The 11718-nt window shown below is 41.4% G+C and overlaps 1 protein-coding gene across 2 annotated transcripts; it reads left to right on the top strand.

Moving 5' to 3' along the window:
- The first annotated feature begins 3010 nt into the window (after positions 1-3010).
- On the top strand, positions 3011-11718 carry tdh (L-threonine dehydrogenase). Of its 2 annotated transcripts, none has more exons than XM_030047514.1 (9): positions 3011-3155; positions 5622-5816; positions 6227-6269; positions 6476-6546; positions 8379-8528; positions 8666-8838; positions 9051-9141; positions 9586-9855; positions 10493-11718. In XM_030047514.1, exons 2-9 carry the CDS (start codon positions 5630-5632, stop codon positions 10630-10632), a joined length of 1125 nt encoding a protein of 374 aa, XP_029903374.1. In that variant the 5' UTR covers positions 3011-3155; positions 5622-5629; the 3' UTR covers positions 10633-11718. The 2 variants fall into 2 exon arrangements, with proteins under 2 accessions (XP_029903374.1, XP_029903373.1); XM_030047513.1 differs by lacking the exon at positions 3011-3155 and adding an exon at positions 4707-4726.

Below are 11718 nucleotides of genomic sequence, written 5' to 3'. Positions count from 1 at the left end.
ATATGTTTCGTGACTTTATGTTTGGACGCTGCTCCTTTCAGTTTCTCTCAGTGTTTCCTTGTGTTTTTGGTGGCTTGGTTTCCCGTGTCCTCTCTGTGTCAGTCTCGTTTGCCCTGCCCAGCTTTAGTTTCCACACCCACCCGGTGTTCAGCTTACAATCCCTGACTGTCCTCTTAGCTCCCCAGTGTTTCCCTCACCCAATTCTCTGTTCTCTCCAGTCTTGTGTTCCTGCCCCGTCCCCAGGTGGCTCATGTCTGTCAGCTCTGTCTTTGTCGGTTCGTTGTGTGTACTCGCTATGTGAAATGCATGTGTTCCTAGTGTTCCCAGTGTTCCTTGTTCCAAGTATTTCTTAGTTATAGCATTAATTATTTAATTAGCCAAACACTGCTCCTAGTGTTCTTGTACACCTAGCATTCCTTGAGTTTTAGCTTTCTAAATAACTATATAATATAAATATATTGCATTCTTGAATGCAACCTTCCTCTGGTGCTGCATTTTGGTCCACTTTCCAGCCTACATTTTTTTTTTCATCAATTCAGTCCTACCTTTGAAGAAATTTTTATTTTTCAAAAAGTTTCTCAGTGGTTCCAAATCTTTGAACAATAGGCACAAAAAGATTTTTGTGTGATGTTTATATGTAAACTTGCTAAAAATACTTTGTGTTCCTGCTGACACGTCTGCTCACTGCCTGGTGGCGTAGGTTTCAGGTCAGTAGGACAAGCTTCGCACCACTGATGGCAGGCAGCAGGGAATTTTCTTGTACCATGCCCAATGTGATCACTTTCCAAGGATACCAGGATTGCAACATGTCCCCCACCCATTTCACAGAAATGTTGCTGTCATTATGAGAAATGGATCATCTGATGAAGTGATTAAGGAATAAATAGCAATGGGTCAGCTGTTGTTTGGAAACATGTGATGGTGGTGTTTACAGAGCATCAGGCATGGCTTTAGAGCTGCCATGACTGGTCTGTCCATGTTAATTTGATCTCATCACTGCTATGATTGTATAGTTGACTGACTTGCTGTACTTAATCACACAAGGTTGCCTTGACAGCCTCCTTGAACAATGGAGAACTGTTTACACCCTCATTCATTTGTCAAGAGGAAATGAGGATTTTGTGTTGCTCCATGCCTCACACCCACAGCCTTAGGGTGAGCAGAGAAGACAAATAATTGTCAGTACTGATGGGTTTTCTGACTCTTTTGTGTAGTACACTTGACAGTTTCACCTTGATGGTATTTGTTAAGAATGGGGAGAGTGTTTTGCTCACGTCCCTGCCCAGATGTTCTCAGCTGGGGTTCAAAGCTTGCCTTCCTATCGGTCAGTCTGCTGTCGTCCCACTGTGACATGTCACAGTATCACATGTCCTTTCCTTCCATGTTGCCTAGATGAAGACTGGACTCTCAGGGCTACTGGAGTTCATCAACATAAAACTGTCTCAGAAACAAAATCCTGTCTTTGATTTTGTGAAAATAAACGGGCTCGACAAAATTGAAGCTTTGCCACCACGATATCCTTGGCTTATTTGGCTTCTGTAAAAAGTATGTTACAACACTGATTAACTTGGCTTGTTTTTAAGAGAGGGACTTCCAGTGATGACAAGGTTGGGGGTGTGCATCAGTCCACCACTCACATGCCAGCATATATCTTGAGCCTGCCTTCTGCGACCTCAACCAAGCGCTACGGTCAACTTCTTTGGCCAAGCTCTATCTACTGCAAACAAACCTCAAAGTCAAACAGAGGGTGCAGAAACGCATGCTTCATACCTTTCCCTTGATAAACATGAGCGGATACACATAAATTGCAACAACGCAGTGAAAGAGAGGCAATGACATGCTCACCTCTGAGTCATTTTCATTGCACAAAACTTCCAGTTCAGACACTGCTGACTGTTTTTTCCTCCAATATTTGATGAGGTAATTGTGGAAATAATGTCTCATCACTCTGCAGCCACATATCTTCCTTCTTTCTCTCCTACATTAGCTGGAGAGCACCCTCTAATTTCTGTTATGAATGTGCTCATCTTGTTATTCGCTCCCATTATTTGAGTAAACCTGTCTAAACATGTGAGGTTATTTGGTTCAGGTGGTGGCACCTGTTGTTACTGTTGGGTTTCCGTCAGCAGTGAATAACAGCATCAACTGTGTTTTTCCCATATTCGTATCCCATGTAAAAATGATTGTAATCCTATTAAATTTTAGAATGGTAGGCTACTGTTTCAGGGCACGGCCACTTCTGAACTATGATATGCAGTACTAATTATAGAGATACTGTAGTGATGTCATAAGAGATTAAAAAAAAATACCATTAACAACAGTATCAAAGGTAGCAAAATTATATATTTCGGCAGAGTAAGGAAGGGGGCAGATACATTAGTGTTAAATCAGCCTGTTTACACACCCGTATACATACATTATATATATATATATATATATATGTGTGTGTGTGTGTGTGTGTGTGTGTGTGTGTGTATGTATACATAGATAGATAGAGAGAGAGATACATATATATACATACATACATTACATATATATATATAGAGAGAGAGAGGGAGAGAGAGAGAGAGAGAGAGAGAGAGAGAGAGAGATGTACACAGATAGATAGATAGATAGATAGATAGATAGATAGATAGATAGATAGATGGATAGATAGATAGTGATGGTAGCCTGACATTGATCAACTGGTGGCTTATCATACATTAGGGCCATAGACATTGATCAATGAACAGTGATCACGTATTAATCAGTGGACAGTTTTGGAGTCGGTTTTGGAGACAACGCGTCCTTGTCACAGAATTTTCCAGCAGTGCGAGGTGGTCCGTAGCCCTCTGGCCAAACATTGCGCAGGCCGCTGCGTGTCGGTGACGCCTGATGGGAGGGGCCTCTTTAGGGATGACCGCACCTCCGAGGCTCCTCCAATCCGAGAGAAAGCCGGCTTCTCGTTACAGCAGATGGTCACTGATATATAACTTGAGGACGCAGCTGATGCAATACTGGACGGAGATAACACACGTGTCACGTCAGAGAAGCTCAGCCTAGCAGTGACAGGACCAACAGGGGAGGAGGACTCATCGTATTATCCAGCAAGGCAAAGAGGATAAAGGGACGCTCACTTTTTTGGCACAAATAACCTCACTTTTGTTCAGTCATTGGTGAGTAAACTCTCTGTTTTCTCTCTATCAAATAATTAATGCATCAAATATCTAGTTAGTTAAGTCGAGCGCATGCTCACTTTATGGGACTATTTTACATTCTGCATTCGTTTTCCCTTAGGCGTTTTCCACTTTCTGTACGGAATACGTGCAGAGGACGCGCACGCAGAGCAGTATTTTATTTAAGAGATGCTTTCCTGTTGTTTCTGGGCACGGCCACCTCTCAGTTTTAGTGAGGCACTGAATTGTGCCGAAACTATCGGAGCACTGATGGAGTTAGCACTGTGCCAAGACAACTTCACCATGCCCCACTGCTCATCATCTCATCAGTCTGCATGCATGCTGTTGTATCTGAGCGACAATTAAGTTGGTTTTTACAGGCTTAACGTCAGACTGGCATATTTTGTGCATGAAATAAATATAGAATATATGGAGGAGACATAATGTGTCAAACTTTGGGTCATTTTTCATGATGCTGGCTGTTGTATCTCCATACTCTCTACTTCATATACTCAGTTTTGTGCATTATGTCAGTGCCTCCTCGACCAGCTCTACGAGCACTAGGAAGAAACGTGAGTCAGTCTAGCAGCCGGTCTAAATATAGGTCAACGACCTTATGACCCATTCAGGAAACTTAATTAAAAGTGTCGACAGCATTGAAGTTGAATGAGCCAATGCGGTATGTGCCAAGACAAGACCAATATATATGGTTTGAGCGCATTATTACACAATGGGCCCACGTGATGTGCGCGTAAACCATGATGGGCAGCAGAGTGCATACAGATCACATCATTTTGGGTGATGGGGGTCGGTGCGCACTCTGGGCTGCTTGAATCTCAGGCAAGAGTTTTCTCTTTTTTTCTTTTTTGCCCCCCTACAGCCCTGAAGCCTGTTTCCAATTACAGTAGGCTATAATTTAGTAAAATATAGTTTACACTGGGCCAAATTTTAATGTTAGTGTTTTAATGTTGAGTTGTCAACAAAATAGGGGAGTCGCTTCTCTAACGCCCACGGCACTGTGGCATGGATCATATCAATATCATTTGCCACCAAAACTTTAAAGTATATATTTCTGGGGACAAGTGGGGATTATTATTATTATTATTATTATTATTATTATTATTATTATTATTATTATCATTATTATTATTTTAATCTGGTCAATGTGTTATATATAAAAAGCAGGTCACCACTGTATCTTGAACAGATGCAAAGTTTCAGGGAAACTGCTCTTGAATTCTCCCCTGGTGTGATTTTCTATGGCCTCCCTAGAGACCATTTGGTGCCAGGTGCCTTGCCACAGAGCCAAGTGACGCACAAAGAGGAAACGTTCCCTCTTGTCAGTATTAAAGTCTACATCCAGCCAAATCAATAATGTATCGTACCCTGAGTGCAACTTATCAAGCCTTTTTGCTCCCAGCCTCAACTTGGCACTGTTTGTGGCACTGTTGTCTCATACTGAATCACTCTATCCGCCCTCCCTCCCTGATTGGCTGACACTGAAGGCAGGGCAGTATAAATACTCTCAGGTTCATCTTATCCTTCCTCTTTGGAAGCTCCCCGTACCTACGGTAAGTGACTTCTGGAATAATTCTCGAAGCAGAAGTGAAGTCCGCGTACCAAAAACTGCTTGCAAAGTGATTCATCTAGGCCGGCTGCTCTTTATAAGATTAGCACCGAGGCTGCCATTTGTCTAAATGATGAATTTATTCAAATTATATGTTCCTTGATACATTTCCAGTGTGCACAGTTTTGCTCCTCTAAAAGATGAAGAATTTAAAATGCACATGTATCCAGAAAATTGAGATTTAAAAAAAAAATGCAGGTGTTCTATCTGCAAACGTTATCGATGCGAATAAAGCGCAGTTTGTCATTTGCGTCGGTTGCGCTCCAGTCAACTGTCTGCGTTTGTCTGGCAACGGCACGCGTGACTGTGTAAAACTAGTGCAGCATTTGTGAGCTGAAACCGTTTTCTTGCACTTCAGCAACATCTGTATGGATGTTTTTTTTTTCCATGCAAGTATCACTTTTGCGCGATCTGCTTCTGTTTCACCACATTGCATCTGCTTTTGAAATCTTGCAAAATTATAACATATTGTAACTGTTTGTGAGAGCTTTCTCATTTTTAACTGTGTACATGCGCTGATGTTGTCTTGGTTAAAAATGACAGAAGAAAATGGGGTACTGTCTGTGGCTTGGCGCCTGAGGTTTGGAAAGACTCCTACATCCCTGAAACCCAGTCCCATGCTCTGTGCCTTGAAGTGCTGTATTGCAATAAGGCAACCAGAGGATGGCAGTCAACGTACATGTTTTTTAGAGTTGTGTTGTCCATTTACAAAATGGTCAGATATTTGTATTGTAGAATAAGTTGCCAGTAAAATCAATTCCTTACAATAATTAAAAAGTCTTATCAGATTGAATTTCACAGATAAATAGTTAACCTTAACCTCTGTGTTTCTTCCACAGTTAACAGTATGCCTGTCGTCAGAACCCTCAGCAAGGTGGCCAAGCAGGCCCTGCTCAGCACCCCAGGGTGCGGTTGCCAGCCCCTCACAGTGGCGGTACGCAACATCAGCTTCTCCCCCCGTCAGGTGACGTCTGACGCCAGCTTCCACTCCGTGTCCTTCTCAGAGACAGACCATCCCAAGGTGCTCATTACAGGTGAGCAACATCTGGGTGGGCAATTAGCAGTTAAGACTTGTTTTACATTATAAAGTGCAGCGCTTATAAACCAAACAGTTGACACCAGTGGACATATTATCATGCACACCATCTTAGATAGATGGATTATTCTGTACCTGGTTGAAATGTGCTCTTACCGGGGTTTAATACCAGCAGCATTTATTGTCAACAAAATCAGCGGGGATGAAATTTAAAAAAAAAAAAAAAAAAAAATCTGTAGGCGTCAGCTGCCTTGACCTTTTTCATATAGCCCACTCTATTCCTTCATTACTCAAGTCTCCATGGAAACTAGTACTGATTATTAGCTGCTGATTTAAAGTCTTGAATGTCCTCTGATGACCTAGATTTCATCACCTCTCATTATCTGTCTCTGTCTCGGTCTATTGCAGGTGGCCTTGGACAGCTTGGCGTCGGTCTTGCCAAATTGTTGCGGTAAGAGATTCTCCTAGTGTGATTGACACCGTGTGTTTATCTTCACACAAATTATTGTTTCAGCCAACAGCTGGAGAAGTGCAAGTGCAAGTCTAAGAATGTTGTTTTTTTTGTGGTTGTTGGTTTGGCTTTAAAACATTTAGGCTTTGAAGACACGTTCAGACATACCTCTTCAGTTGTATAACACTAACTTCCTTCCTTTACAGAAAGAGGTTTGGAAACAACAATGTTATTCTGTCTGACATCAGAAAGCCACCAAGCCACGTATTCCACAGTGGTGAGTCAACTCATATTCACTGAAGCAGTATGCTTAAGTCTGGGTTTCGTCTGTTTTATACTTATGTTAGAAAGTTTTCATCTTTACGTTTAGGCCAGGTCTTGTTAAAAGATTTTTAGTCATGAGAGGAGGTTTGAGCTTTTTTGTCAAGCATATCTATGACTTACACTGACCTGGTCAAAACTGCAGGTATTTTGCAATACTGTTCATGGACAGGTTGATGAAATTTGTTAATGTATTACCATAGCTATTTGCATCACAGTCTATAAGCTGCCAAATAAGATAAACACAGTGCTGGCTGGCTTAAAAAAAATTCTCAAACATGTTCAGCCATTTGGTATATTTTTTTTTGTTTATTTTTGATGCATGCTGGTCAAGAGGAAGTCAAATTCTCTTATAAAAGTCTCTTATAAATTGGTGCAGCTTCCTGAATCAATTTGTGACACATAGTGACTGTTATACCAATGACCGTTAATGAGCTGTCCAAACAAGTGATGAATGAGGCTCATAACGGCCACCACTGGTGAACTCACATGAAATCACTGGTTCATTATGTAACAGTACGCACTACCCAACACATGATATCTGACAAAACAAACAAAAATATATATATATTTTAACAGGCAAATCATCTATAAATAAATGTATTAGCCGCTTGTTAACTACAAAAATACTCTTTTGGCAAAGTCCTTTCAACAAAAACAATGAGGATTCTATTGCAAGCTGGGTGATGACACTCAAACACAATCACAGTCTATATTAAATCAATAGTTTCAATCTTCAATATCATGACACATTTTTTGATTGAACTAAGGCAAGGGTTCTCAAAGTTTTGATGACTGAGGGCCAGTTGAGGGACATTGGACTGAGGGCCACCCAAGAAAAAACTGAACATAGAATAATTCCAAAACATATCTTTTCTTTCATAGCCTATTCTAAAGTCATGCCAGTTGTAAGTCATGTGAGAAATGTATGTTTTAATGTCAGAGGTTGTGCATGTCTTCAGTTTGTGCCTTGGAAATGGTTTGTAGCCAGCACTATAAAATAAAAACAAGTTGTAGTTAATGAGGCTAAACAGATTTGTGAAAACTGACTGCTGGGCTGTTCAGCCTCTTTGAAAGTCTAGTTGTGCGCTCCTCACCCTTGAACTTGTCTTTTATTTATAACTCTTATTATGGCATGTTTTATTAAACCCATTGCACATTGCATTCCCCTGCTTGCACAGTAGGCATATCACTATCTGACCTGTGAGGTACAACGACATAGGCTCTCCCATCTCGCTAACTGGCTAATGTACCCACAAAATGAAAATGAAAATATGTCTTGCAAGACATTTTGCGAGTCATACATAACTTGTGAGATGCCTACTTGTCTTGCATCCACTTGCAAATTTGAGGGGTGCAGTTTTACCATTCTTGAAAGTGAAGTACTATGTGATGTAGGTTGCAAAAGACTGCATGGTTTTTTTCCCCAAACATCATGTGATTAGCATAAGATGGCCAAAGAAATAGTTAGCCCTTTTGCAAATATTCTAGCATGGCATACACAGTGCCAATGGATACTGTAGGGCAACTAGTTTCATATGATAGGAGTATCATCTGCCTTTAAAATTGACACCGCTACAGCGAAAGAGGCCATACATTGGCCAAGATCACTGGTGACCTTAACAGTGTTTAAGAGTTTCTCATCGCAGGCCACCTGAAATGTTTCTGAGGGTCTCACTTTGAGAATACCCCAACTAAGGGCTTTGTACAATATGAATTGGAAATACCATTGGGTGTGTGAATATTTTACATTCATTTAATATTTCCAAACGTATCTATCACCATCAGGCCCCTTCATCTACTCAGACATCTTGGACTACAAGAACCTACGTGAAATTGTGGTGAACAATCGTATCACTTGGCTAGTTCACTACAGTGCTCTCCTCAGTGCTGTAGGAGAGGCTAATGTACCTCTGGCACGAGCTGTGAACATCACTGGTGAGTTTACTTCCAACTTGCTAACTTAATATCCTTGGGGTATAAGGGTTCAGTGTTCACAATCTAGATGTCAACAATGTTTCCTTCAGTGTTGGTGTAGTTCAGTGTCCTAATAGCTAGGCTCCTTTGTTGCTTAGGGCTTCACAACATCCTGGACATTGCAGCAGAACACGGCTTGCGTCTCTTTGTTCCCAGCACCATTGGCGCCTTCGGTCCCACTTCTCCACGCAACCCTACCCCAGATCTCTGTGTGCAGAGGCCACGCACCATCTATGGCGTCTCCAAAGTTCATGCTGAGCTGATGGGTGAAGTGAGTTCTAGAATACCCCCCCATGTTTGAACACCATAAAATAAAGATCACACATCAACTGACCCAAAATCTTTGGAGTTCATCATGGCATTAGTCCTCTCTTTCTAACCCACTATTGCTAGATACTGTACATTAAATTTTTGGTTGGTACATTTTTGGTACTTTTAATTCTAAAATTTCCTCCAAAACCTATTCCTGTTTGCTTTTTACAGTACTACCACCACCGTTATGGGCTGGATTTCCGCTGTCTCCGTTATCCAGGAATCATCTCCGCTGACTCCCAGCCTGGTGGTGGCACAACAGGTGAGAGATGAGATCCCACCGGATGGTCCCATTGGAACTCAAGTTCTCCATTTTCATTTATCTGTCTATTCCTGTACCCCTCCTGTCATGTCACAAGTTTGTTATGTAACTGACTTATTCCAGAGAGCTGTAATGACTGGTATTTTTAGGCCAGCAGATAACTTGCTGAACTTTTCTCCATATTTTTAACTTCCCTGAACAAGCCACCATATCCTCAGCTTACATCTGTTGATTTGTGGATTTGTCACTATGGTGTTAATTTAATGTGTAACTTAACAATACTGGTATATGATAAATATTTATGAATAGTATTCATGATTTTAGAGTATAGTGCTAAGTCACACTCCTTAGTAATATCAGTGTAGCTAAGCATAAATCAGTATTGAAGTAAAAACTTCAGAGACGATGAAATGTCATGGTGTTTTTGCTTTTCTCTCTGTCCAGACTATGCTGTCCAGATTTTCCATGATGCAGTCAAAACAGGCAAATTCGAGTGCAATCTGAAGCCTGACACACGGCTGCCTATGATGTACATCGACGACTGCTTGCGTGCCACCCTGGAGGTGATGGAGGCACCAGCTGACACACTGAGCATGAGGACCTACAACATCAATGCCATGAGCTTTACCCCTGAAGAACTGGTCCAGGAGGTCCAGAAGCAGCTGCCCGATCTGGAAGTGACATATGATGTTGACACTGTCCGCCAGGCTATTGGTAAGTAGACCTACTTGTAGTTGGGCTCATATAGTCGTATAGATCATTAGGAAAATATCACCACCTGGGGCAGTGCACACATAGGTATAACCATTTACCTCTGCCAAGGTGGCAAAACCTCCTGCAGGGAGTTATGCCATCACTCCCTTTTCGTCTGTGTAATTCAAAAAGTGCTGGACAAATTTGCATAAAAACTGGACTGGAAGGTTGGTTCATAGACCTGCAAACTGATAACTTTTTGGCCAGTCAGCCTCAAGCAGGCGTGACTAAGGGTGGGGCTGAATGCAATCCTTGGGCGAGACTGACAGTAAACAAGACTTTCCAAACCCATTCCGGTAACATTTACGAAACCTAAGGTTGATCATGAGTCAAGGTGGTATTAACCAACTTTCTCAGCTGACTGGCCAAAAGGGGTGTGTTCTTTGACATCAACATTACTAAACATTACCAAAAGGGGGTTGGCTTAGCACAAACAGTTCTGTTACTTCCAGGTGCAACATTGGAAGTCTGAGCTCTACTCACTGCCTTCTTGTTTTCCACAGGTGTTAATATTCAGAAATTAAGGCTTGTTTGTTCAAACCCGCATGTCCTTTATAATCTGTGCTGAGTTCTGTCTTCCTTATCTGTCCCTCTCCAGCTGACAGTTGGCCAATGAACTTCGATGACAGCAACGCACGGAACGACTGGGGCTGGAAGCACGATTATGACCTCCCAGAGCTTGTCCAGACAATGCTCAACTTCATTGGCTCAGAAACTCGCATTGCCCGTGCTAACTGAGAGTGCAAATCAGTCAGAGTATTCTTTGTACATACTGTAAAGACTGGTCAAAGAGAATGGAGAAACCTGGCCTGTAAATAGTCTTTTTCTCTCTCTTCTCTCTGTAATTCGGAAGGGCTCTGTTTGCCTGGCACAAGGTCAACATTTCTACAGAATGTGAAGGCCATGTCACCGAGCAGGCTAGACAATCCCCCCCAAAACCTGTCTGTCTACCCCTCCCTTGCTCTCTGCCACTCTCTTTCTTTCTGCTTGGAGGTTTGGATGAAGAGTAGTTTGTCAACAGAAGGCTATCAGAAGAATCAGCAATGAAAACAAGGGCCTTTGAAACCTTTTTTTCTTAAATGAAAAGGAAGATGTCTTGCCTGTCTGTGAATTGTATGCTGTTAGCATTGCAATGTTTTCAAAAATCAAGCAAAGTGAACAAGTGAATGTTGCATCAGGAATTCATGTGTGTTTGAAACCCTTTGTCTTTGGTATCTAAATCTGTAAGGGTTATATTTTCTGTTCTGATTTTGAGGATTCAGGTATGCAAGGCCCAAACCTCTCAAGACCAAAATCAAGTAAATAAAGAGTTTGAATTGAGAGGTTTACAAAAAATACATATGTGGTGTCCTTTGATGCACTTTAAAAAGATTAAAATCTTTAAAATAGCTGACGAATAAATGAGGGGAATTGCAGAGGGAGGGCATTTCCTGACAGTGCATCTGTATTTAGGGCAGTTTGGAGCAACTCATTTGAGTGATAATATATTGTTCTTCTGTTTATTCCATATATATTACATTCTTTATTTATTCTGTTCATTGCTGGTAAATGTGTGGAAATGACGCTGAGTAAAAGCGCAGTTACGCACTTGTTTATAAGTGTTCCTATCCACCTGTATGCCATATTTTTTTCACCAACTCGGGGGTTTTTAACACAAAAGGGAACTATGACATCTGCTCTATTTACATTGGGCCACATTTTGTGGTTCTGCATTTTTCAATGTTCTGCAAAAGGAACACATTGGTTTCTATATAAAAGTCTTAGAAAGTTCTGTCTGTTCTTTCAATCAGAAAAGAAGCTTTGACAATAAAACTTTTTACTCCA

Source organism: Myripristis murdjan, chromosome 24 (genome assembly GCF_902150065.1).
Source record: "Myripristis murdjan chromosome 24, fMyrMur1.1, whole genome shotgun sequence".
Taxonomy (NCBI): Eukaryota; Metazoa; Chordata; class Actinopteri; order Holocentriformes; family Holocentridae; genus Myripristis; species Myripristis murdjan.
The sequence above is the reverse complement of the archived record's forward strand: the minus strand, read 5'-3'. Positions and strand labels throughout refer to the sequence as shown.

Excerpts from the sequence above, each read along its gene's own strand:
- tdh (XM_030047514.1), top strand. The coding sequence starts at position 5,630 with ATGCCTGTCGTCAGAACCCTCAGCAAGGTGGCCAAGCAGGCCCTGCTC. Across the intron at positions 6,547-8,378 it reads AAGCCACGTATTCCACAGTG|GCCCCTTCATCTACTCAGAC; the intron begins GTGAGTCAACTC and ends TATCACCATCAG. Across the intron at positions 8,529-8,665 it reads ACGAGCTGTGAACATCACTG|GGCTTCACAACATCCTGGAC; the intron begins GTGAGTTTACTT and ends TTTGTTGCTTAG.